Source organism: Seriola lalandi, unplaced genomic scaffold, assembly GCF_002814215.2.
Source record: "Seriola lalandi dorsalis isolate HSWRI2012SDOR001 ecotype SW California unplaced genomic scaffold, Sedor1 jcf7180002054259, whole genome shotgun sequence".
Classification (NCBI taxonomy): Eukaryota; Metazoa; Chordata; class Actinopteri; order Carangiformes; family Carangidae; genus Seriola; species Seriola lalandi.
Window position 1 is genome coordinate 335,128 of NW_019524812.1, and position 26,860 is coordinate 361,987.

The following is a 26,860-nucleotide window of genomic DNA, read 5'->3' on the forward strand; positions in this document are numbered from 1 at the left end:
CAATAAAATGTATTTCATCAGGAAAATCTCAAAAGAACGGTGGACCACGAAGCCTGTCCTACAGGGACATCTTGTGGCCATATTGCTGCCATTTTTTCAGTGTGTCAAGTAATTACACTGAAAGAAAACAAAACCCCTTGTAAGGTAGTTGTTTTCCATCTTAGGAGACCTGTATGGCGATTTGAGAAGCTGGTAGCAGTGACAGTTTTCTGCCATCTAATTTTTCTGTCAATCGACTAACTGATTTATTAACTTAATCATTTCAGCTTTGGAGGGCTGGGTGGATTCTGGTTGCCAGGAACAATTTGTTTCTCCTGGGCCCGGTAGTAGATTAATCCGGCCATGCATGTGACTGACTCCCCAAACTTCTACAAACGTTCCGCGAACATTCATTTTAGGCAAAATATGTGAACTACCGTCCGTTCCCAATGTCCGCGAAAATTAGCTGGGAGATTATGTTTGTAGAACCTTCAGAGAACCTTTAGGGAAGGTTCCCCGGCAAACGTTCCTAGAATGTTAGAGAACCTTTAATGAACACCCCCAATCGTCACCTGTTTGCTGCATGAACTGTTGATCAGAGTGAAAGCATGTGGAAAGAAACGGCACCTAGCAGAGGAGAGATATCTTAAGGAAATATATCAGATTTCTACACTGTGGAATTTTATAGATTCCTCACGTCAAGCTTCACAGCCTGTTTGCAAAGGCCGGTAGTTTTGACACATGCTGCGTTTGGCGTACTAGTAATACATGGGTACAGCGCCCCCCACCGGCCGGGCTCGTTACTGCACAGACCCACAGTTCACGGAGGAGGAGGCGTGTGACGCTCCGCTACCATCGTCCTTATCTGACCGAAAACAACCCCAGTGTGTGTTGGTGGTCAGGAAAACAGGTACACGGTGACATTTAAAACGATGCTGAATGTGCAGTGTTGATGTATTTCATGTTTCGTGGATGTGAACTAGGCCGTTGTTCACGTGTTGTTTCTAACGTTTCTGCAGACTAGCTAAGCTAGGCTAGCCTTAAAGCTAAGTGGCTAACAGCAGCAGACGCTTATACAGGCCAAGGCTACATGCGCAACCAGGCCAATGTGTATGCTGACAAACTTTGAAACATTTAACTCAGGTCCTATTTGAGCCAAAAGGTGAGAGCAGGGAGGTGCAAATGGCCGTATTAAATGAGCAGTTAATAATAGATCAACGGTGCAGTGGTGTAATGAGCTTGACAAGGTTAATATTAGGTAGTTAGCCATGTTAGCTCTTTAGCTCCCGGTGTTTTAGCTTCTGTTATAAACTACTAAACAAACAAATCACACTAGAAATAAGATTAACAAAACATTTGGTAATATACAGTAGCAACAATCCATATTTTACAGTCGGGTCACACATATTTTTGCCTTTTCAGTTTGTTTGCTTGAATGTCACTTTTCTCGGCAGCACCAAATTGTATTTACTACAGCCAGCACGAGTTTAACATTGTTAGGACAAGCGAGTGACTAAAACTATCAATTTATTTATACACAGTCAAGTGTAGAATAATGTCTGTAGTTGTGGCTGACCGATAAGTAAGAAAATACCCTTAAGCATATGCAAATAACTTAAAGGCCTCCTTCGATATCAATAAATATGTAGCCAAAATCTTTAAAAGGGAAAATCACATTAAGTTGTGTAGTTAGAAGTGAATTACACTGGACTTTCAATTTATAAGCAGTGAATGTATTTTTTATTTTTTTTACTTTATTTTTTAGCGTTTCTTTTGAAATAAATTATACCAGGAGATGGGTTTGAATTGTTTGTTTACCCCAAATAGGATCAGTATTACACATTATTATTAACTTAAAGAAATCAATATTAATAACACAGACAAATTGAGTGAATGAACAAAGTAAGCTTTTATTTTCTCTTCATACCATTAAAATGGTCTATCCCACACAGGATAACATGACACAATAGTATCACATGTAAATAACAACTTCTGGCAATTGACATTCATGTTCCAAAGAAAATCAAAACAAAGAAATGATACAAAACATTGTCAAAACACTTGCAGAAAGCAAGTGTCCATTTTACAAATTGTTTATAATTCCAATGGCTTCCATAAGTAAGTAGTATTTTTTAGTTTTAATAAACTACCTCCTTCTGGAGTTAAAATACAACTCAAATTGACAACACATCTCAGTTGGGCACACAGAGATCTTTTCTTTTTAGGTATCTTAAATTTCATATAATTTTCAGCACTGAAACAGTTTAAACCATGTTTCAAATAGCTGGGGAGTTACGTTTAAAATATTTATATCAAAGAAATGACGTGAAAGCCAGAAGTTGCATGCTGTAATCTCAGATTAGCTCTGTCTGTGCAACTTGTCCAGTCAAATGTTTATTTAAAAAAAAAAAAAAAAAAGTCTTTGTAGTCTTCTGTCTCTTCCACTTCCATCTCTGTCTTTGATGTCTCATGCCATTGCATGCTTTTTCTCTCTTCTCTTTCCCATGTGTCTTCCATCTTTGCATCTCTGCAGCAGCCGTGCCCCGCCGCGCCCCCACCCCCAGCGGAGCCGTCATGTGGCAGGAGGCCCGCAAACATGAGCGCAAGCTCCGTGGCATGATGGTAGACTACAAACGCCGAGGCGAGCGCCGGCGAGAGTACTACGAGAAGATAGTAAGAGACTTAGCTGAGCAACATATGCAGATGTGGCTAAATATTATTTCTGCCATGCTGAAGCTCTGTGGCAGCAAGCCTCAAATCAGATTGTCTGGGTTCAATGTGCTGTTAGCTTTCTATTTCTGACTGTTGGTTTTTTGTTAAGCTGTCTAAACAAAGTCTAATTTAGACCTGAATTGACAGATGAATACAATTTACTCTCTGTCTTGCAACAGCATTTGTACATTAAAGGATTTGTGAGCTAAGTTTGGCCTCACTTCATAAGACACTGTAAAGCAGCTACCACGCACACAGCCTAAATTATTCTTGTGGTTTGAATAGAAGATTAAATTGCAGTGAGATAAAGGGCTGTATAGTATAATATTTTTCATTATTTGGGAAGTTATAAGATGCCATTTTATTGTCTTTTGACTGCCTCGTTATGTCTTGACAGAAAAAAGACCCGGCTCAGTTTCTCCAGGTTCATGGCCGAGCGTACAAGATTCATCTGGATCCTGCTGTGGCGCTGGCTGCAGAGAGCCCCATAAACATGTGAGAAAACACACACACAAACACACACACACACACACACACACACACACACACACACAGTCACCAAACACTTTATTAGGAACACTGGTATACCTGTTTCTTCATGCAATTAACCAATCAGTCATGTGGCAGCAGTGCAATGCATAAAGTCATGCAGATACAGGTCAGGCGCTTCAGTTAATGTTCACATCAAACATCAGAATGGGGGGAAAAAAGATCTGATCTCACTTACTTTGACCATGGCATGATTGTTGGTGCCAGACAGGCTGGTTTGAGTATTTCTGAAACTGCTGATTTTACCTGGAGTGGTGTGAAAAACGAAACACATCCAGTGAGCAGCAGTTCTGTGGACAAGTAAAACCTCTCAGAATGAACAACACATTGGCCCCTGAGGTGGATGAGCTACAGCAGCAGAACAACATGTCAGGTTCCCCTCCTGTGAGCCAAGAAAAGAAATCTGAGGCTGTGGGCACAGGCTCACCAAAACTGGTCAGTTGACGGCTGGAAAACATAGCCTGGTCTGATGGATCTGATTTTCTGCTGAGGCACGCAGATGGTAGGGTCAGAATTTGGCATCAATAGCCAGAATCCCTGGACCCAGCCTGCATTGTGTCAACAGTCCGGGCTGGTAGTGGTGGTGTAATGGCGTGAAGAATGATTTCTTGACTCACTCTGGGCCCCTTAATACCGCTCAATCATGGTTTAAATGACACAGCCTATTTAAGTAATGTTGCTGACTGTGAATCCCTTTACGGCCACAATTTAGTTTCTTCTAATGCCTGCTTCCAGCATGATGATTCACCATGTCACAAAGCAAAAGTGGTCTCAAACTGCTTTCATGAACATGACAATTAGTTCAGTGTACTTCAGTGGTCTCCCCGCTCACCAGATTTGAAACCAGTAGAACACCTTTGGGATCAACATGGCACAGAATCTCAAAGCAGTCTTTCCAACATCTTGTGGAATCGATGCCAGGAAGAATTGAGGTTTTGAGAGCAAAGGGATTAGTATGGTGTTCCTAATAAAGTGCTTGATGAGTTTATAGTAGACATCACACACACCACATGCACAGTACTGGTGGGATCTTACTGATCAGCTTATACCTCCTTTCTCTTGTTTTGTCTAAAGGATGCCATGGCAAGGAGATGCAAACAACATGATTGACAGGTTTGATGTAAGGGCGCATCTGGACTACATCCCCACCTACACTCCTCCACTGCTCAACACGTCGTAAGTCTTAAAGTTACCTAGAGCCACATTTACCCCAGAATGTATGTAGTGTGAATATTTTATGGTATTTAATTTCTGGCCTTATGATTGTACAGGGCATTGTTGGGGGACATTGATGTTTTCTCCACAGATTATTATACATTTTGGCATTAAGACACTTGATTAAAGGAGAGCAACAGTCATAAATACAGATATTTACACAGAATAATAATAAAACAGATTGCATGACAGATTCATTAGAAAAGTTCTGGTATTTTGTTTTAATTGAATTGTTCATTGATTCAGTTGTTTTGATCCTGCTACAATCAACAAAAAGGTGTTGGGCTAACAGAAGTAACAGGTGCATATAATAAGCTTTAGTCTGATTTTATCATAGATGTAAAACTGGGATAGAAAAACCTTATTCAGCTTTTTTTTTGACATGTTATGAATGTAAATTTTTTCTTGTATAGATAGTAATGTTCAGTTTAAGTTTTTGTTTGTTTGTTTGTTTTTATGGTTGCAGGCTGTCAGGAGACATTACGTATCTATAAACCATAAGTGGGATTTTTGCCACAGTGAATTGTGTTGCAGGAGGCTGTTCAGTTCTTATGTAATTTAATTAAGCACCATCAAATGCTAGCTGCAGGGGACAGGAAGCTCATCAATTCATAATGAGCACACTGAAATTTTTTTAAGCTTATCTGGGTCCAGGTCATGTTAATTGATTAGCTATATTAGGAATTATTGTTATAGACAACTAGAAATTGCAAACAAAAATGTGACATAAATTTGGAGAAATTCATGTTCTTATTGTTCTACTAGTTTTGTGGTATTCTTTGACCAGTAAGACTATGAAAAAGCTGTTGAATTGCATTCTTTGTGGTATTACATAAGAACCCCTGAAAAATACCCAGCGTGGTGAGATTTGAGTATTGCGTTAAGTGGTAAAAAACCTTCTACTCTTTGTCATATACAGCACCCCAGAGCAGGAGATGGAGGAGAGGAAGTGTAACTATGAGCGCTACAGAGGCCTAGTGCAGAATGACTTTGCCAACAGTGAGTACCACAAACCCTGATAGCTGATGTTCTTTCAATAGAAAGTTAAATTCCCACTTTCAAAAGCTACATCAGCAGTGAATAACATACTTTAGATTACTGTTTGGTTTCATGGTGCAACACCGTTGAGCCCTGCATCAACCACTGTTAATACATTTCACACATGCAGTGGTGCATGTGTGTTCTTAATATACTATCATAGTGTGTTAACCTGCCCTCAGTGGGTGTACTTTGCAGTTGTGTTGTGATCTTAAACTCTCTGCTGTCCTCCTACAGTCTCAGAGGAGCAGTGTTTATACCAGATCTACCTGGATGAGCTCTACGGTGGCCTACAGAAACCAAATGAGGACGAGAAGAAAAAGTATGTTATTTAAAGTTACTGTTTCATCCCTAACCTGCATGCAAATATGTGATTCTTAGAGTTGGCTTTGCTCACTGGAGCATTTACAGCAGTTTGTAATGATAAGTTTTTCTTCTTTTTGTGCAGGCTGGCTGAGAAAAAGGCCACCATTGGGTACACCTATGAAGACAGCACAGTGACAGAGCCCGAACCCCAGTCAGACAAAGATGAAGAGAATTCAGAGAACAGTGAATCTGAAGAGGATGAGGGGATCCCAGATATTGGTTAGGAAATGAGTTTGGCACTGATTACAATTACACATAAGGAAAATAAAAATTCAACAGATAAAGCAAAAAACAGGAAGTAGAGCAGAAACAGGCACCGATGTTTAACAACAACTTTCAGTGTGTAAATAAGTCTTCCTTAGTTTGAAAGAAAACAGAAACATACCGAATGTAATATATGTAGGAATCATTATTTTTTTCAAGCATAACAACTCAATGATGTTAGCTTCTTTCTGCCGAGTTTGATTGCTTTTCTTGGAAGAATGAAAGTAGTTGTTTACAGTGGTTCCACAACAGTTTTCCTCTATGTCCTCAATTTTGCAATTTTGTGCATCTGTGCAGATGTGGAGGTTGATGTTGATGAGCTGAACCAGGAGCAAGTGTTGGACCTAAACAAAATGGCAACCCCATATGGAATGGCTGAAGGAGACTTTGTCAGGTAACATCTCTTATCATCATGTCTCAACTGTCCAAATTAGTAAAGCATATATTTTTGAAACAATACTAGACCTACTGATTCTTTAGTCTGTTAGGATTCAGGATGTCTTACTTTGAGTGGAAGCAGAGTTTGTAAGATTGGCATATGCAAACTACAGAAATGACTCATAACATTGACATTGTCCTTTTTTTAAATTATTGTATAATTATATAATTATTGTAAAAAAGGAATGAACTTCATTTTCTCCACTGATACTTATCAAGGAATGTTTCACCCAAATCTAACGATTTATCTGTTTTTATGTTGGTGTTGAACTTATTAGCTTTTAGTGTTGAGTTTTGAATATTTTTATAAAACAACTGCAGCTTTTTCTACTACTGATATAAAGTTTATGGTTATAATTGCAATGCTGTCAATTTGATACTTGTTTAACAGGATGTTGAGGAAAGACAAGGAGGAAGTGGAGGCCATCAAACATGCGAAGGCCCTGGAGGCTGAAAAGGCCATGTACTCTGTAAGATAACATCTGTTGAATTTGTGTCTTTGTCATGTATTTTAGTTTGCAATTTTTTAAATTTTAAATGTGTGATCGTCTCAGGGCCGGCGTTCTCGCAGACAAAGGAGGGAGTTCAGGGAGAAGAGGCTAAAAGGTAGACAGATCAGCCCACCAAGGTAAATTTATGCTGTCTGTAAAGGTTTTCCCTCATAAAGAGTCCACATCTCAAAACTTGTTTAACCTGTGTCCTCATCCTCATGGATTTCAGCTATGCCAGGAGAGACAGCCCAACGTACGATCCCTATAAACGGTGAGTTAACCTACTGTTTCCTTTTCCTTCTTAATTTCCTCAACTGTTGTCTCTGTGTTTTTGAACTTTATTTTCTGATCTCCCTCAGGCCAGAGTCAGAATCCAGCTCTGAGTCACGGTCGCGTTCTCGGTCTCCTGGTCCAGAGAAGATCACTTTCATCACCAGCTTCGGAGGCAGCGATGATGAAGCTGCAGCAGCAACTCAAACCGCTCCTCACTCTGGCCACGCCCCCTCCAACTTGCAGCACCCTGCAGGTCATAGCAGGGGCTCCCGGTCGGTAACTTTCCCTCTTCCTGGCTTTTCATTGGTTATTTTCCTCTTGCAGTCATTATTTTCATTGAAATGACCACAGCTGTTGAAGCAGAAAGAATACTGATTGATTTTTGTGGTAGGTGAGGTGGATCAGTTTTCAATCAAATAATATCAATTCAAATAGTTGCTTATGAGTAACGAATAGGAACTATTCAACTGTGCATGTACATAGAGTAAAGTTTGGGTAGTTTTAAGTCTATGATTGTGCATGGACTATTACGTCAAAACACAGAAAGCTGCAGTTTCTATATCTGATTATTTATGCCTCTATTGACCATGAAACAGTAAGATTTCTTAAAATCAAGAAAACAGAGGTTTTCTCTAGATAGGCTAGGTGCTGGTCTGGTGTCGTTACTAAAACATTGCGTCTCTGTTTGTCCAGGAGACGAAGGTCATCCTCCAGTCGCTCCCCTTCCTCCTCCTCCCGTTCCTCATCTCGGTCCTCCTCTCGCTCATCTTCCCGTTCGCATCGAGCCCGGCGAGGGCGGGGGGGGAGGGATGGGCGTCGCTCCCGAAGCCGCTCGCGGTCGAGACGGCGGTCCCGATCTCACTCCAGAGGTAGAGGAGGAAATGGAGGAGCTGGATCCTGGAGAAGACGTGACTGGACACGATCACGGTCCAACGAGCGAGACAGAGAGCGAGACAGAGAGCGAGACAGGGACAGAGACAGGGACAGAAGACGATACTCGGCACGAAAACGAACAAGGTAAGGCTCCTCACTGACCACCGTCTGGACTAAAGTTACTATAGTACAGGGCACATTAATGAGACATGGCCTTGTCTTTTTTTTCCTAGGTCCCGTTCCAGCTCACGGCAGGGGGGCAATTCCAGGCGAGGGGGCCGGAGCAGTGGAGGCCACCGGCGGGGAGACAGCGGCAGCCGCAGCCCCTCTCAGTCCCCCAGCCACCTGAACCACAGTCCCTCCCCTGCTCACAGAGTGGCCCAGCCCTCTACCATGACTGTCTCTGACAAGCTAAGAAAGTAAGACCACGTAAACATTATTGCAAGGAGGCATGAATGCAACAAAAATGTTCTAAATGGACTAGAGTTATATAATTATACATTTAGACCAGTGGTGGTTCAAAACGTGCACATATGGACTTCTCACAGGGGTCAGAGGATAAATACAACTGATCAACTTTGGCAACGTGTGACGAGTTGCAGTTGATGTTGCTTCGGTTTAATGGGTCTTCAGACAAAAAGTTTGGGATGTAGACTGGGTAATGTTTACATCAAAGCATTTCATGGCTTTCTGCCCGGCGTGTCAGTTAGTTTATTGTATTCATTTTTTTCAACTTAAAATATATATTGAGAGTCACGTATAGTAATACTCGTGGTGTTATGGATTTTTTTTAGACTCTTAAATTAAATCAGAATAGCCTATTCTGCACTTCAGCCCTGAAACAGTAAATCCATAATAAATTGTCTTAAATCACAGTCAGCCAGGCAATGCAGCGTCATGATGCCAGAAACAACTTATCAAGGGGTGTTCTGTATTGATTTCTTTTCTCTTTAATGCATAGTAATGCTTTTAAAGCCTTACTTACCCGTCAGCACTAAGATGTGTTAGAAAGTTGATGTTTGTATATAAATCAAAGTGTCTTCATCACCTCAGGTAATTGTCTTTTATTTTTCCATCCTCTCTCCAGGCCTGATACTGCGAGTGGTAAAGAGACGGGAGCTGCCAAAGTCAGTAAGAATTTGATCTAGCTGGTTTCTTGCTAAAGCCTACGCCTCCCTCATCCCTGACAGGCTGACATGGTTGTCCACCAGACTGGGATGTAGAAGCCATTGTTGCCCACAGAGAAAAAAATTATATGATTTTTGTTTTTTCTTTCCCCCACCCAAAAGTGGACATACACTGCAGACAAAGTCTTGCATCTACTTTGAAATTACCACTACAGTATTCATGCCAACTTGCCAACACTGACAAATGACTGAATTAATGCTGCCATCTCTGTATGGAGAGAACATTTACACACAATGACACTATGAAGTCATCATTTATTGTCTTGATAATGCTTTTAGTCTGGGTGGTGCATGCATGTGTACATATATACATGTGGGTGAGAGATTCCAGCGTCTTTTATATGTGTTTGTAGTCTCAAATGCACTCGCACATCAGTGGCCCTAAGAGGAAGAAGAAGGCTTCTTTCTCTTATGACCATGTGTCTTGTTACAACTTTGGAATCGCTATTGGCCAGGTGATCATTTCAGGCACTAATTAATTAGGCTGATGAAAAATGAGGCGAGTGGACCATCGTGTCTGGCAGTGGTGCACGCTCTGACTCTTGAAATGAAAGTTTAATATCCCACATACTGATTGAAGACTTGAGGTGAGCATTTAAAGGAATAGTTAGACATTTTGGTAAATACACTTGTTTCCTGTCTTGCTGAGAGTTAGACTAGAAGAATGATGCAACTCTCATGTCTGTATGCTAAATATGAGGCTAGTCGGCTAGCTTAGCGCAGAGACTGGAAACAAGGGGCAACTGATCCAGACTCTATCCAGATGTAATCCACTTATCAGCACTTCCAAAGCTTACCTATGAAAACGTAGTATCTTGTTTATTTAATCTTTACAAAAATTCATGTAAAAATGACAATTTGCTGTTATACAAGGGTTATGCGGTAGCCTTTAATTGGATTAAACAAATAGGATGGAACATGTTAATTAATGAGCTTTAGAGGTGCTAGTATAGTAGCTGGATTTTGTTGCTTTTGGATAGAGCCGGCCTAACTATTTCTTTCTGTTTCCATTCTTAACACTAAACTAACCAGCTGCTCGTGGTAGCTTCATATCAAGAGTACAGATAGTGCTGATAGTTTTCTCATCTCAATAAGCAATTGTCAAACTATTCCTTTAGGACTAAAAACCAGTTTTGTTTGTTTGTTATATTCTCTAAACTTCTGGACCTTCCGATGTCCTGAACCAGCTTCTCTTCTCCTGGGGAAAAAAAATTGGATACGTTCCAACAGTCAAACAGACAAATACATCTGAGGTTTTAATCTGCTTCTTTGTTAAACTTGCCTGCAATGCTGTGACCCGCAGTTTTTCTTGCCTGGCCAGGTTTAAACGGCCCAGTGACGGGTGTGTCAGAGAAAGTGGCACTGGCTCTTTGTGAACTCTGTTGAACTCACCGGACCTGAAGTTGTTCTTCTTACACTTTCCGACCCCCTCTTCAGCCGTCCTTCTCCCCTTTATCTACCTCACAGTGTTCATACAGATAAATATATTGTGTAAAAGTTCATGTGACTGGATCCAATCCTGCTGCTAAACTATCCTACAGCAGCTGCAAGTCTACAGCAGCAGTTTCTCTGTCCACACACGCAACTGGTTTAGCCAGTCAGCCTGTTGACTTCACAAACATCACATGTAATTAATTTATCTTTGGCCTTTTTATCTCCACCAGCAACTGTACATAAAGGTGATAGTATCGAAATTGTATAACAGCACGGTACCTTTGATCATACCTTTTCTCACACACACACACACACACACACACAAACACAAACACACACACACACTCTCACATACACACTTTTGTCAGGCTGTGAAAGGATGTGCTAACACAATTGTGTCACCTGCAGCCCAAGATGACCCCACAGGAACGGCTGAAGCTGCGAATGCAGAAGGCGCTCAACAAACAGTGTGAGTACAACAGAGCAGAGTGTTTGTGGTTTCGGCACAAGTAACAAAACAGTACAACACACACCTCTGGATCGTGAACTATCGTTGTACACATTGTCAAATGCAAATTAAAGACGTGAAAAACTAGATGACTTGTTTATTTCCCACCCCTCAATTTCCTGTGTTTTTTCCCGTGCTGCAGCCAAGGCGGATAAAAAAGCTGCTCAGGTGAAGATCCAACAGCAGGAACACAAACGACAGGTGTGTGTTTGTGTGTGTGTACTTCAGAAATACGCAAAAACCGAGACACTATTATCCTATTATTATTTCCCCTCATTACTGTGTGTTTATTTAACAGGAGCGAGAGGGAGAATTACGAGCCATGGCACGCAAGATACGCATGAAGTAAGTGTGTGCGTGTGCGTGCGTGTGTGTTTGTGTGTGTGTAAGTGTGTGTCGCAATTGTCTGACCCAGTGGCTCTGTGTTTAGGGAGCGTGAGCGCCGTGAGAAAGAGAGGGATGAATGGGAAAGACAGTACGGGCGACAGAGCCACTCGCCTTCTCCCTCCAAATATGGTAAGAGTTTGGGTTTCTCATCGTCAACAGCCATATGGATCTAATAGAATAATAATTTGGTTTGATGAACATGCAGTGTTTATTTTGTGTACAGTGTTGCATACTAAAACAGAAGTAACCAAAATATTTAATCAGTCCAGCCCTTGTTTGATGTGCTGGCGTCAGTTTCTCCTCTGACATCTTTATAGGCTTTAAGATATTGTGGCATGCCGTTGTTTTGATTGTGGCTCTGTGTCCTCTGTCCCTCAGGCCGAGAACACAACTCATACAGAAGGTATGTCAGAAGCCACAAGAATCTGCACAGCTCTGATGAAGTAGAATGAATTATGTTTATTTTTTCTTTTCACATTAATGCACAAACACAATCTGAAAGGCTCATTGCATTTAATTTATTTACAATACTTGAGCTACTTTGCTTTTTCTTCACTCAAATCCAGAGTTAGTCTCAAGTCTTGAGTCTTGAATTTTGAGAAAGACATCATGGGCTACACCCTGAGTGAAGGAATCAAGTTAGAACAAAAATAAAAAAATAATCCAGGTTCAAATTAAAATTTAAAGTAAATCAAAATACTCCAAACATACTACTGCTTTTAATCTTCTAAATTATTACTAGTAAGTGTTTGCCTTTTCTGTATCACAATATCTCACTAGTCTACACCAACACCATATAATGATAGAGAAGATTTATCTGTTGGGCTCTAGTGTTAAGTAAACAAGACTAGGTCAAAACCTTGTATATGGCTGGACCGCCTATAGTCAATGTGTGAAATTGTGAACATAGCTGAAAACTTGTGGAACCACTCGAAGCAAATGGTGCGCGGTGTATTTGCATTCTTCCTAGTAATTGCCAGTTTCAGCTGTTTATCTGTTTGCTTCTCTCCAGTTATAATGAAGTTTAATTAAAGGCATGATCTCTCATTCAAGTACTCTCATCAAGCACTTTATTAGAAACACCATACTGATACTGGACAGGGCCTCCCTTTGCTCTAAAACAGCCTCAGTTCTTTGTAGCAACATGTTCTCCTGTTCTACCACATCCTGAAGTTGTTCTGTTGGAGTCAGATCTGGTGACTGGGGAGATCACTGAAGTTCACTGAACTAATTCTCATGATCTTGAAACCAGTTTGAGACGACTTTTGATGTGCGACATGGTGCATGTCGTGCTGGAAGCAGCCAGTAGAAGATGGTAAACTGTGGCCATAAAGGGAAGCACATGGTCAGCAACAATACTCAGATTGGCTGTGGCATTCAAGCTATGATTGGTTGGTATGAAAGGGCAAGAAAACATTCACCACACCATTACACCACCAGCAGCACATTGCTGTTCATGCTGTCGGTGCCATGATGTGGTCTTCTGCTGTTGTAGCTCATCCACCTCAAGGTTTGACCTGTTGTTCATCCTGAGATGTTTTTCTGCTCACTGCGGTTGTAAAGAGTGGTTATCTGAGTTACCGTAGACTTTCTGTAAGCTCCAACCAGTCTGTCCATTCTCCTCCGACCTCTCTCATTAAGAAGACGTTTCTATCGGCAGAACTGCTGCTCTCTGGATGTTGTTGTGTTTTTCACGCCGTTCTCAGTAAACTAATAAAATAGTCAAACCAGCCCGTCACCAACAGCCAAGATCACTCGGTTTTTTCCCCGTTCTGATGTTTGATGTGAACTTTAACTGAAACTCCTGATCTGTACCTGCATGATTTTATGAGTGGTACAGGTACAGGTGTTACTAATAAAGTGCTTGGTGATTGTATAAACAAAAGTGTCACCCTAACTCCAAAATTTAAAATGCAAGATAGGAAATTGCTATCACTCCCAAACTGACATTTTATAATTCAGAGTAACACTAGACAATTTAACAACCAGTCTGAGATATTTAGTCACTGTTGTTTTTGATTATCTTAAAGGTGTATTTACATCAGTATTGTGAAGAAAAATAAGCATTTATTGTCAAATTATGATTAGTTAACTAAACACACTGTAATACTTTGTTTCCATTTTCCTTAATGCTGCTTACAACTACATCAATGTTATTTACATGAATTAAATGTTTGTATACACCTAATAAATACAACGTAGGGTGATGTGAATTGTTCCCAAACACACAATCCTTTACTCCTCTGTGCATATGTATATGAGCGATCCTGTAAATTATACAGACATTTGCATGGACTGTTTTTATGTTGCTGGCTTTTATACTGAGGTCCTTCTTGCAGCATCAGCTCCTTTCTTTTCATTTTTGCAGGAGGTCACGGTCTCGATCACGGAGTCCATACTACAGATACTGAGCCGACAGGTGGAAACTGTCCTTCTACAGTATCTATCTTGTCACTGGCACACACACACACACACAGTCCAATAAAAAAGCTGTTGGAAGATGATAGGAACAGATTGACGAACAGACTACACCTACACCTGAACATGTGTGTTCTCCGGTACTGTTAATGTCTGCAGAGTATAAAACTTTGACCATGATACCTTAGTTTCACTAATTACACAACAGAGCTGAGTTTGATCTGCCCTTTTCAGTTTTGCTTCATCTTGTAAAGGTTGTCTTATTAAATGAGTTTCTTCACCTCTGCATGCTCCTTTTTTTTCTTTTCTACCAAACACTTCTTCTGGCTTTAGACCCATCTGCACACATCTGTATTACTTCTGTATGATACTGAGCAATACCTGAACTTACATCATCTTCCTCATGTCACGATGTCCTCCCACATTTTACTTTTACAGTAACAAGAAAATTACACTAAGGACCATTTTAAAGTCTCATGAACTGATGTACAGGATATTTATACACATCCATTTGAATTTTCTTTATGAAAAGTTGAAAGTAAAAGTTCGTGCATTTATTAAAACAATCAACTGCTCTTTTTATACTCTGCCCTCTGCCAACTGGTTAACAACAGCGAATAACTTTTTTGTTCTCAGTAAAGTGGAATGTTAAATACAGAATAATAAATAAAACTGACTTTGAAATTATTTGCTCATCTTCGTTTTCTTTTCTATCTGGACCTCCCTGCAGTTGCACACCGTAAACACCGAGACACAACTTCTCACGGGAGACTGCAGGTGGCGACAAAGCTCAGATTTTGCAGCTGAAGATGCCTCACCACATCTTGTCTTTACTGAGTCTTTCTGTTGAGTTTTGTGGCTTGTTTTGTGAGTTTTTGATGTATTGTTAATGTGTGTGTAGCAGTCACAGCTGGTCGACAAGAAAAGGAGAAATGAGTGCTCCTCTGGTTCCGGTTTGGTTTCGTAGACACCTGTGGAAAACCAGCGGTAGTTCCTCGGAGCTGCTGAGGAGGAACTTGATGCTGATTTCCACTATCGGATGTGATTGAAACAGACAGTTCAATCTAGGTAGAAACCAGTAAGAGTGTGAAAGAGAAAAAAAGTGACACAGCGCGTGTTACACGGAGAGGGCGGGGTCAGGGTCGGCGGAGCGGAGCGGGCGGTGCCTACAGTCGCCCATGCCCCCTTTTGCCCTCCGCTCGCTGCGGGGGAAGAAGTGTGAACTTGAACGCTGCCTTCACCGTTCAGTGCGAGTCCAGGCAGAGGCCAGCCAGTCTTATCAGTCTGTCCCCGCCGCTCAGGTTTCGGCCAACTTATCAGAGAAGAAGCAGCCGGGCGGATTTGGGTTCGGGACGTTTTGCTGTTTGAGACCCAGAAAGGTGCCAAACGCGGGACGCTCGACGCGATGTCCAGGCGCAAACTTGGAAGCAGACCACAGCACCTGAGTGCGATTCAAGGTAAGCCGGGGGAAGAGCAGCGATCTGTGGGCACGTTGACACTGTCGGAGACGGATGTGATGTTTTTTGTTTTGTTGTTGTCTGAAACTAAAATGAAAATGGTTTTGTTTTATCGCCAGTTTGCGCTCATGGTTTGGATGCGCGCTGTTGAGCGATTATCACAGATTAACAGTTATATTGAGTAGATGACGGATGGCTGTTTTTCTCGTAAGGTTTCAAAGTATTTGTGTGTTCACGTTGACCTCGCTCAGGCCAATATGGATGTGTTTTATTCCATTTCTTTGTTGGCAAATATTTAGAAAAGAGCTTGTAATTTTCTTGTGTTTGTCCTGATGTGCACTGTGGCTGCAGTCGTGTTCATAGGGGAAGGACCGGTTTACTGGCACGCTGTTTTCAGAGGCTACAGGTCCGAACACGATGATTAATATTTCCAGGTGTAACGATGATCAAATTTCTCGGTCGGTGTCTGGCTCAGTTTTCTGGGGTATTTTTCTTCCTCTTTTTTGGGACACATCATGTGTTTAAAGCCAAGACACTGGACCCATCCTTTACACCGTCACAGACTTTTTATTATTTGGCCACTTAAGTAAAACTCTCAAATGAAAGTAGATCCCATTTGATCCTGTTCAGACTGTTCAAACACAAAGACGGCGGTGTGAAACATGTGATGCTTGATAAGGAAATAAGAGAGAAACTTTAAAAAAAAACACACACACACACACTCACAACCACACAACATTTGTTTTTTACAGTTCTCTACTGGAGACCAGTGGTGCGTGTCTGGTGTGACCACAGGCCCTGACTCAACCCTGTCTCTATCTGTATGTGTGCGCGCGTGTGTGTGTGTGTGTGTGTGTGTGTGTGTGTGTGTGTGTGTGTGTGTGTGTGTGTGTGTGTGACCGCGCCTTGCAAGTCTGCACAAACAGCACAGCCCTGAAACAGGAAAGGTGACATTTTTGAGTAACAACTGGCGAGATCCGACTTCAAACTGTACTGTCTGTACCTGTCCTGTGTGCTAGCCGTCCTACCCCGGGCAGGTGGATCCAGTCCAGGCATCAAGGTGTGCCCATGTCCATGTTGAGCAATAGTCTACTGACCCCTCCTCCTCCTCCTCCTCCTCCTTCTCCCCAAAGAGCCTTACCTGGCCTGAGCTGGGAGACTTTCTTAAGACATATCCAGGGTTCACACAGGCTCTTAAAGAGGTTTGGATTGAGTGTTGTCCTCTGCTTCAACAACACTCCTCAGTGCTTGCCCCTAGCTTGCCCCTAGTATGCAGACTGCATGCATCTCAACCTGCAAACCACAAAAGATATGTCAGGTTGTTAATGTTGAATCAGATGAGCTGTCTGTGAGCAGAAAAAAAAAAACACACACACAGGGGCTGCTCTTATCTCAAACACCTTCAGTAACTTTTTTTTCTTTTTTATTGCAATCTACTTCCTGTTGAGAAACCCGCTCCCACTGCCTGTGGCTGGCAGGGCAACATATTATTGTGAGTGAAAGGTGAAAGCCTTACTCATAATCTTATACTTTTATTAGAATAATCTGACACAGTGATTGTCACAATAACTGCAGATTGGGGGTGCTCAGCTGAGACGGACAGCTCTCTCTCTCTGCACCCAGCAGCCTCAGTCAGAGCGAGTGGATCTGTTTTCGGGTCGGTTAAAGGAAGTGGTCAGTGTTGGCTGAGCAGATTGGCATCGTTGCTTTATAGTTTACAACTGAAACTAGCACTTTTAATCACCACGCCTGTTTGTTGTTCCACTGAAGTCTGACTGACACTTTATGTTGAACTTTGGGTTGTTGATTTTTAGGAGAACGGTCAAAAATGGTCCTGAGCACAAATCCAAATGAACTGTGACTCTTAGTGCAGAGGGAGTGCAGATCAGCATAATTCACAAATTGTCCATGCATTCGGGCCATTGTCTGGGAGATAATGGTGTTTAATGTAAAGGATACTCTTGTCATGTTGATGTTTCGATCCTCTCTTTCTATTTTGGACACATAGCTAAAGGTTTGTGTAAACGTGATACTCACCTCCTTGAGAAGTAGAAGAAAATGAAAAGGGATTTTTACTCTCATGTAACACTGCTTGAGATCCTTTTTTTTTTTTTTTATAAACTAGAGAACCTTTTTTGTCCATAAAATGTCAGAAAAGTTTGAAAAATGCCTGTCAGACTCCAAGGAGTCATCCTTAAATATCTTGTTTTGTTTGACCAACAGTCCAGAACCCAAAGATCTTCATTTTACTGTCACAGGAGACTAAGAAAACAAGATAATCTTCACTTTTGAGAAGCTGTAACTAATGCTTTTTGGCCAAATTTGCTTGAAAAGTTACTTAAATGATAAATTTTGTTGCATATTTCTTTTCCAATATTAAGGGGCATTCGTGCCTAAACTCCTGTGTAATGACCTGCACTTGTGTATCTGTCTGTGAACTGATGGGCCCGTCCTGGTCCTCTGTTTTATTTTATTTTATCTGTGTTGGTAACTGAACTTCTTCCCCTCCCCTACCTGTCATGTTTCTCAGATGTCAATGAAATGGCGGACGGCACCGGCTCATCAGACGACCCTCTTCCTCCTCCTCCACCTCCGCAGCTCCGAGCTCCTGATGAGGGTCGTGACCTGCTGACCTGCGGACAGTGCAGCCAGGCCTTCCCCCTCGCCCACATCCTGGCCTTCATCCAGCACAAACAGGGCGGCTGCCGCTCTCGAAGCCAAGCCCCAAACGCCAGCACCACACCCCCCTCACCTGCCAACCGAGCACAACAGCGCGTTGCAAACGCCGAGCTGGGACCTGGCTTCATCGAGCTGAGGAGAGGGGCGGCCAGAGACAGGGTCTGGGGGGAGGAGCCCAACGTGAATCTGAAGGCGGAGTCCAGCAAAGCAGGTGAGTGCTTGGAAAAAAGAGGCAGAAAAAGAGGGCAGGTTGCTAATTAGTGACTCTGTTTTTTGTTTTGTTTTATTTTTTTTATTTCAACCGCCCCCCTCTTCATTTAACAACTGTTCCCTCTCCCTCCCGAGTCCAGCTCATTAGCTAGCCGTTGCCATTAGCAGACCTGCGTGAGTTAGTGACGCACAGGCTAATTGTGTGGAAAGGATAGGCGTCAGGAGCGTTCAGAGTGCACTGAGGGTCCCCCGAGGGCCCCACACCGAGCACCTGAGCTCCAGAGCTCCTTCCCATGTCCCTGACTGTCAGTCTCTGAGGTGGAATGGCCAGGTAAACATGTTTCTCCCTCCCTGTCATCCACTACGCCCTGGACAACAGAGACTGATGCCACGTCCTCTCAGAACCGGCACAGCAGCATGTGTCAGCGTTTAGAAGTCCACCTAGTGTGTTTTGAAAAGGGGTTTGTGGGTTGAAGTCATGCTCTGCAATATGAAATGGTCAGAGGACGGAGGAGGAGTAGGAGGATGAGGATGAGGATGATGTGTTCGCGGAGCTCTCCTCACTGTCATGACACAGTAATGGAGGACGTTGCATCATGTGCAGGTCCTCTGCCATCTCCCACTGTTCTGCCCCGGGCCGAGCCACCTGAGCTCCTGGGAATCTCTTCCTTCCTCCTGCTTTCTCTTCATCGTGTGCATCATCCTCTCTCTCCTCTCGCCCTTGTTTTCATATTTTCTGTCTCTTAAGGCATCCCTCTCTTGTTGTGCATAAAATTGTATCATACCTCAGCAGAGATTTTCTTTTTTTCCACTGCTCTTTCTTTTAAGAAAATATCTTATTTCAAGAAAATATGAGTGTGGACACCATGATGTTCAGGCCAAATATAATATGTCACTGTGGGGGTCGAGCCCATCAAAACTCAATCAGCAATTCATGACTTCTCATTAAAACCCTTCTCAAAAATTTCATGTCCAGTGGCTAATGAAGTGTTTGAGAGTTATTGTGTTTCCCTGCAAAGGTCAGATGTATTTGAAGGTCACTCTGTGTCTGTGAAGTCAATGTGGGGTATTGTAAATGGTTGCAAATGGACAGTGCATCTTGCAACACACTCATAGTAGGTATCAATGCCCTTTCGCACATTTTGAAACACTCTGTCATGTACACACACGTTAGCAGTTCCTTCCTTTGTGTAACGCTCAGGGGACGGGTGCATGCACCATTTCCGTTTGTCCACAACCTCTCTTGTTTTTCTATTTCAGTCTCTTTTTAATTTTTTTTTTCTTGCTCTGTCTCTCATTTACAGTCGGGGAAACACATGAGTTTGATAATTTGGTGTCTGCAGGATTATACAACAAACCTAGCACGTGCACGAGGCGAGAGGGAAAGAGCATGACAGCTTGTGAATAATGCAGAAGTGGATAAGTTTGGATTAAAGTTTTATTAGAGAATTTAGGTTGCATAAAAATTGTGATTTTTTTTTTTATTTTTATTTTTTTTACCCAGCTTTCACTGTTCTTAGCTCCTCCGATTTTTACGAGTTGTGATGTAAAGTTTGAGTTGTTGCATGTTAAAGTTGCAAAGAGCAGTTTTGATTGGACCAACCTGCAGCCTCGTGAGTGGTAGGAAGTCTTGTTTTGCTTGAGTGGCGAGCTGTTTAGTGGGAGGGAAACTGCGCATCTGAATCTTCTGAGATGACTGGAAGTGAAAGAGCAGTTATCCCACAACAGATAACTCCTCCATCCATTTTCTGTATTCAAGAGAGAAGCGGTGAAAAGGGGGTAGAGTGGGATGGATTACTGAAGAGCCGCGTGCATCTGTCTCATTCCTTTTTATTTATTCTCCTTGTTTGTTTTTTTTTCCTCATCTCCAACACCCCCCCCTCCCCTGTGCCCCCTCCTCCTTCATTTCTTCCACCCATCTTCAACACACTTTCGCTTTGCCCTCTTTCAATACCCCCCCCCCCGCTTTTCTCCTCCCCCTGCCTCCCAAGGGAAAAGAGATTCTGCCTGCTGCTCGTTAGTGCTCCCAGCCAATCTGCATTTTTAATTAGTAGTTATTGCTTCTGCTTAATATTCAAGTGCTACCCCGGGCCAAATGGGAATCCTTACAAAAAAAAAAAAAAGCGAGGAGTGAGAGGAGAGAGAGGCAAGGAAAGAGAAACTGGCTGGGTATTGTGTTTCACTCCAGGACCCCGAGACAAAAGCCCCCCCACCCCACACACACACACACCTCCCCACACCTCAGGGAAAGATTTGGAGGGTTTTGGGGCAGGGGGGGGGGGCAGAGGGGTGAGGAGAGCCGGGGTTGGAGGATGGGTCTCAAGTACAATCCAGAGGGGTGACATATTTTCGTGGTGTCTCTTGGCCCCCCGCACTACATTATAATCTTTTTTATCTCATTTTCTTTTTATCTCCTGAGCCCTGACCTACCTATCTATCTATCCTTTTTTTCTTTCTTTTTTTTTTCCCTCTGCTCTCACTATTCACCCTCATTTTTTAAAAGAAGTATCTCAACTTCTCCTGGGCTTCTCCTCAGGCTAGGTTAAAGGACATGAACACCACAGCTCCAGACAGAGGGAGGGCGGGAGAGGGGAAAAAGAGAAAGAAACAGTTGCTGTCTTTTTCATCTTGACTCTCCTCCCCCCTCCAGTAAAATACAGAAGGATTTGACTTGAGGAAACATGAAAGAGGCTTATACCAGAGTCGGCTTTGAACCTCTCCAAAAAAGAAAAAAAAAAAAAATAGAACTGTTTTCCCCCTCAATTTGGGGATCTTCTCTCCAATTTTGATTTATGCAGAACGGCCTCATTTGTCAAGCAGGCTGAGTCAGTGCCTGATTTGCATAAAGCGTTCGTTTTCTACGTTCTGCTAATTAGCAATTTGCAGCTTAATTGGAGAGTGGCTCGGTAAGGAGACAAAGCTATCCACATATAAAAATATCTCCAGATGTACTTTGCGACATGGCTTGCCTCTCTGTCGGCCTTTCTGCTTCTGTTCTGCTTTAGGTCCAGCCATCATAACATCGGCTTTCCTTTCACTTTTCACCCGTTTTCTTCTTTCCGTACTGAGTCTTGTGCCTCACCTGGCCCTTTTCTTCATCCTACATACATATCACTCCGTCTGTGCTACTCTCCTTTTAAGATTTGGCTTTCTATGCTGCCGATGCTCGTGTTCCTGTTCGTCTTTTATCACTTAAAAGCTGCAATAATCAGTATTTTTTCCACTAACAAGGGATCACATGACTCCTTGTATGTGAAAAAGGTGACTCGTGATGAAACCGCCGTTAGTTATCCTTTGATTCTTCACTTCCCCTCAGCTCTGTGGAGCTTTAAACTCATTGTTTTCATTTTCAACCTGCAACTTTACTCTCACCTCTCTTTGCATTGTTTTCGGATGTGCCTGGAGGCTGAACATAGTGGAGCCTTTAGCAGCTGGTGGAGACCAAAATCTGATCTAAAGGGAGGGTGGATATTGGACCATCATCTGATCATTTGGGGGACACAAACGCAACATCGAATAAATATTAGTGTCACTTTCCATCTGCTGAATGTTGAAAAAGGAAGTGCATATTTTGTGTTCAGGCCTTTTCTCCTGCCCATGAGTGGCCAAAAGATCAGTTACTGTTGGTTTAATCTCCATTATTTTACTGGCTTGACTTAGAGAGCATGACATTTTTATACCGTCTACTATATTCTTTACAAACATCTATTGATCAAAATCGCTAACTTCACTCTGTCTTTGTCTTCCAGTGCCAGAGGAGCCGTCCTATTTCACCTGCCAGCAGTGTGAAGGCGTGTTTGCATCTGCATGGGTGCTCTTACAGCACGCTCAGCACACACACTCCTTCAGCATCTACCAAGAGGACGTGGAGGATGATGCAGACGTGAGAGGAGGAGGTCTTAAAGAGCACAAACCCGTGGCAGCCACTCTGGACCCACGCCACCTGGGCCAGGCTCTTGCCTCGGCCTTTCAACCCTCCGGCTTGCGCCTCAGTCGCTCCCGTCAGACACACACTGCCTCCACCTCCTCCTCCAGTAACACGCAGGCTATGAACTTCTCAGTGCGTCTCAGGGAGCTCGCCGAGGGGAATAACAACACCACCAGCAGCTCCGCCGGCGGCCTGGTGCTGTCTCCGTCCTCCTCTCCGCCTGCAGCTTCTCCCTTTCCTCAGACTGGCACCCTCCAGGCTGACTACCACTGTGAGCTGTGTGACCAGAACTTTCACTCCCAGCGCGCCCTGTCCGCCCACCGCCGGACTCATGCTTGCGAGAGGCCCTATCACTGTGGAGTTTGCGGGCAGGCCTTCGCCCAGAGCGGCCAGCTGGCCCGTCACATAAGGAGTCATCACAGGGAGGCTGGAGGTGGAGGAAGTGGATATGAGCCGGTGGAGATGGTTGTGATGGAGGAGGATGTAGGGAGGCAGAGGATGAGAGGGAGGTTTCAAATGCAGGCAGTTGGAAACATGGGAAAGGGAATGGTTGGTGCAGACGTGAGGGTTCAGGGTCCCTCCGAGCTGGAACTGACCCTCCCCAAACACCCCTCCATAGCTGCAGGCCTGATGCTGCTGACATCACAGGTTAGACCGCCAGACAGGGAGTTGTTGAGGCTGTACCAGCGCCAGAGAGAGGGGGGAGAAGGAGGTGAGGAGGAGGCAGAGGGACAGGGGGAGCCCCAGCACACCTCACCTTGCGCCAGCCCATCTGAAGGCTCACTGGAGAGCGGAGAGACAGGGGGCAGCGGCGAGAGCGGCATCGCTAGTGGCAACTGCACACCCAAACGTCCGGAGATGGGCGAGAGAGTGCGAGGAGTTGGAGAGTGGGAGAACGAGAGAGGAGAGATCATTGAGAGGGAGAAAGAGTGGAGCTCAGTCAAAGTGAGCGAGGCTGTGCAGGAGTGGCAGAGGGAGAACGAGCGGAGGAGTGTAGCAGGAGGCGTCAGCAGTGGAGGAAACAGCAACAACGCTACTGCTGGTTCAGCTGGGAAGAAGAAGAAAGACGAGGCCTGCGAGTACTGTGGTAAACAGTTCAGAAATAGCAGTAACCTGACTGTGCACCGCCGCAGCCACACAGGTGAGCGGCCCTACCGCTGTGGCCTCTGCAACTACGCCTGCGCTCAGAGTTCAAAGTTAACACGCCATATGAAGACCCACGGTGCACAGGGAGCTAAGGCTTCCTTTTTGTGTCAGCTGTGCACGGTGCCCTTCACCGTCTACGCCACCCTGGAGAAACACCTGAAGAAGGTTCACGGCCTGAGCCACGCCAGCGTAGGAGCGTACGCACAGGCCAGCGCCGCAGACACTTTAGCTGCTAGAAAAGCTGAAGAAGAAGCGGTGGTGGTGAAGATGGAGGAGTATGAAGCCAGTTTGGATCAGATGGAAATGGAGAGCAAAATGGAGAGTAATGTGGCGAAAAGCATGGAGGCGGAGGAGAGCCAGAGCCATGCAGAATATGTGGAGAGCAGAGGGAGTCCAGCCATAGTGGGCGACCTCCCACCGGAGAGCAGTGCAGAAGTGAGCCCAGCTTTGACTTCTGCACCATGAGAGCCGCTCTCACCCACCAATTGACATTCGAATAGCACTGTATAGGATTCAAGTTGCCCTTCAAATAAAAAGAACTCACCCCATCCTTGAACTGACAGTCAAGTTAAACTGGAATCTAGAGAAGAAGAAGAAGCTACAGAGTTGTAGAAAATCAGCAGGAAGCACTGAGGCCCACAGAACAGTTGTTCACAACTGTATGCAAAGCTGTTGGCTGAAACTAGGTGCCTACAGCTCTTTAGACCACAGAGCAAAACAAGGCCATGACATTCAACAGGGAGATTACCAGAGCTCTTGAACAGGAAGTGCACTGCCACAGTCCACACCGACACAGGAAACTGATCACCATGTTGCAGTGCAGGATGCAAAAGACGAGTGATTTATCTCTCTGGTGACCCACTGGACAGGTGGAGACGGATATTAACTGTCAGATAATACAGAGAACGGATTATATTGAATAAAAAAAGCCTAGCAATAGAACAATGTTAATATATTTTCCAGCATCAGCAGATGGAGAGAGGTGATACTGTGCTACCTAGCTGTTTTCTTTGAGAAGACCTTTTAAAGACTAAAGATGTGTTGAACAGACGCAGGGGTGAAATGAATCCAAACACTGTCTGCCTGCAGTTTCTCAGACTCTTCTTTTTAAAGGCGCTTGGTTGTCACAACACTTGTCATTTAACATAATGTTTACAGGGCTCTCGGGGCCTAGCAAGGTTGTGCTCTTTGTGACAGTATGTACGGATGATTTTCACTTATTTGTTTTCTAATTTTATAAATGTGAACAAGGAGACTTTAAAGTCTCATCTACTGATGTTTTTTTTTTTCGATGGTTAGTTTCTATGCATAAAAAAACATGCAATTTTACCTACATGTGAAACGGGTGTGTATTATTTTTCTCTAAGTGTATTTAGTATTGTGACGGTAATTCCTCTCTTTCGTTGTTTACATCTGTAAAGTGCCGGACTGCTTGAAGCTTGTGCATGTTTTGCAGCCTCTTTTTTTGTTTTTGTTTTTTGTTGTTGCCTGTGTTTGAGTTATTCCTAATTTATGAATGCTGCATGTTGGTGATTGTGTAACTGAAAAAGTCTTTCACTGCTGAACTACAGGGTTGAAAGGTGCAGTAGTAGAGAGTTGATTGGTGGAGTTTTGTGCGAGCACTTGGGTGAGTGAGTTGTGTGAATGTTTTTGTGTGTACATAAGACAAAAAAAAGCCCTCTACTTGAAAACTCTGTCCTGTGATCTTGTGTCCAAAGCATGACTCGGCTGGTCGTTATCGCCGTGTCGAGCTTCTGACGGGTCATTGTGTGTCAATGATGAGGATTTAAACACAAGTTCAGCCTGAGGAGATCTGTTCATTTACAAATATAACAGGACAGAGTCTTCAAGTAGAGTCTTACCACCTTTTTCAAAACTACTGTGATGGCTTTGTGTTGCCGTGTCTGATTTCTACTTGCATTCATGTCAGGGAAAACAAATTCTTATGTGAGTGGTGTGATGAATGATTACGAACGCGTGCAGTGTAACTGTTCAGGGATAATATTTTGTACATAGATTGACACACTTGCTGTTGCTATACTTATTATTGTTATTATTGATAATATTATCTGCCTGTCACTGTTACACACCCTCCACTTTTCCTAGCATCGTTTCCTTTACGCTGAACACTGGCTGTTGTGAAGCTATACCACTCTGCTCTCTTTGTAAACTTGACACCATTTTGTACCATGTCATGAGGAGCCTCATTAAAGAATTGAGGTGAAATATTTTGCATTGTAGGGTGGTTTTTTTTTGGTCTCCCACTCGGGTCTTTTTCTGCTAGTGTTTGCTTTTTTTTTCTTTCTTATTCTGGGACCCACAACAAAGCTTTTGAAACTATTTTTAAGTGTCTTTTCTCACCAGGATGTTGTCTCAGTCAGTGTGGGTCGTTCCTCTGAGGACCACAGTCAGCGCTGAGTTATTAATTTTTAATTTGAGTGTTTGGATTAGGGACCCTCACTCCTTGTTTACATCCTTGGGATGTTACTGGCTTTGTCTAGAAACATGGTAATGTAATTCCAGTATATGTGTGTGTGGGTGTGTGTGTATGCAGATATATTTTAGTTGGTGTCAGTCATCCAGCAGGTTGTGGGATGGGTGCAGCGAGCTGTGATGGGACACAGATGACAAGGATTTCTCAGGATACAAAATTGATGGGGGGGCAGCAGTTTGGTTATTGTTTGTGGGCATGTTAGGAGGCAGAGTAAGGTGGGTGGGGAGTGTCAAGGGGTTGGGATAATTGCTGACTCCATTTTAAGGGCATAAAAACCTCAGCACCAGCATCTCTGGCCTTAACCCCCCCACCCCCCACCCCCTAATGAAGATGAAGTTCTATGATCCCTCTAGCTCATTAACAGCAGGTCTTTTAATGAGCTTTCAACAGGGTGGGGGCTGGGTAGATGAAGAGGAGGAGTGGGGTTGGATGGTGGAGGCTTGGTTTATTGCACCAGATGCACACACGCCCACTCCTACCAATTACCATTGTGTTATAGAGAAAAAGGAGGAAGTGAAGACAGAAGCCCCTCGCACCCAGATGAGTCAATTTGTCCGTTTCTCTCCACAGAGACAGAAAAAAACAAGGAGGGAGGACAGTACAGGTGACAGGTAACATCCTCCGTCTCTCCCTCTGGTAAACCCTGCCCTGCTTGTCTGTTGGGCGCCACAGCCAGCGCCATTTGGTGCTCGTATGGACCCAATTATGTAAGGTAAGGTGATACACAGCAGAACACAGCACAGTAGCCCCTGCAGCAAGTGGATATCTTTTCCTTGTCCCCGAGTGCCCTTTGTCTTCCTGCAGTCCACACCTC

General features: G+C 43.5%; 2 protein-coding genes across 3 annotated transcripts; both read left to right on the forward strand.

The window, feature by feature from the left end:
• The first annotated feature begins 783 nt into the window (after positions 1-783).
• On the forward strand, positions 784-14,819 carry clasrp (CLK4-associating serine/arginine rich protein). 2 transcript variants are annotated; one of them, XM_023404992.2, is made up of 21 exons: positions 784-889; positions 2,513-2,652; positions 3,089-3,186; positions 4,315-4,416; positions 5,375-5,454; positions 5,731-5,815; positions 5,942-6,078; positions 6,421-6,517; positions 6,953-7,031; positions 7,116-7,189; positions 7,282-7,323; positions 7,412-7,597; positions 8,019-8,342; positions 8,432-8,617; positions 9,286-9,325; positions 11,228-11,288; positions 11,470-11,528; positions 11,626-11,672; positions 11,758-11,843; positions 12,093-12,117; positions 14,083-14,819. In XM_023404992.2, exons 2-21 carry the CDS (start codon positions 2,554-2,556, stop codon positions 14,123-14,125), a joined length of 1,950 nt encoding a protein of 649 aa, XP_023260760.1. In that variant the 5' UTR covers positions 784-889; positions 2,513-2,553; the 3' UTR covers positions 14,126-14,819. The 2 variants fall into 2 exon arrangements, with proteins under 2 accessions (XP_023260760.1, XP_023260761.1); XM_023404993.2 differs by lacking the exons at positions 11,626-11,672; positions 11,758-11,843; positions 12,093-12,117; positions 14,083-14,819 and having other exon boundaries at positions 9,286-9,329; positions 11,470-11,522.
• A 507-nt stretch (positions 14,820-15,326) lies between these two features.
• On the forward strand, positions 15,327-25,778 carry znf296 (zinc finger protein 296). Its single transcript, XM_023404982.2, has 3 exons — positions 15,327-15,589; positions 18,120-18,479; positions 22,228-25,778. Exons 1-3 carry the CDS (start codon positions 15,538-15,540, stop codon positions 24,015-24,017), a joined length of 2,202 nt encoding a protein of 733 aa, XP_023260750.1. The 5' UTR covers positions 15,327-15,537; the 3' UTR covers positions 24,018-25,778.
• Positions 25,779-26,860: the final 1,082 nt, after the last annotated feature.

What these genes read in the sequence shown, in the direction of transcription:
- znf296 (XM_023404982.2), top strand. Translation starts at nt 15,538, where the DNA reads ATGTCCAGGCGCAAACTTGGAAGCAGACCACAGCACCTGAGTGCGATT. An exon ending in GCACCTGAGTGCGATTCAAG is followed by an intron (nt 15,590 to 18,119) that starts GTAAGCCGGGGG and finishes CATGTTTCTCAG; the next exon opens with ATGTCAATGAAATGGCGGAC. An exon ending in GGCGGAGTCCAGCAAAGCAG is followed by an intron (nt 18,480 to 22,227) that starts GTGAGTGCTTGG and finishes TTTGTCTTCCAG; the next exon opens with TGCCAGAGGAGCCGTCCTAT.
- clasrp (XM_023404992.2), top strand. Translation starts at nt 2,554, where the DNA reads ATGTGGCAGGAGGCCCGCAAACATGAGCGCAAGCTCCGTGGCATGATG. An exon ending in GAAGGCGCTCAACAAACAGT is followed by an intron (nt 11,289 to 11,469) that starts GTGAGTACAACA and finishes CCCGTGCTGCAG; the next exon opens with CCAAGGCGGATAAAAAAGCT. An exon ending in GCACGCAAGATACGCATGAA is followed by an intron (nt 11,673 to 11,757) that starts GTAAGTGTGTGC and finishes CTCTGTGTTTAG; the next exon opens with GGAGCGTGAGCGCCGTGAGA.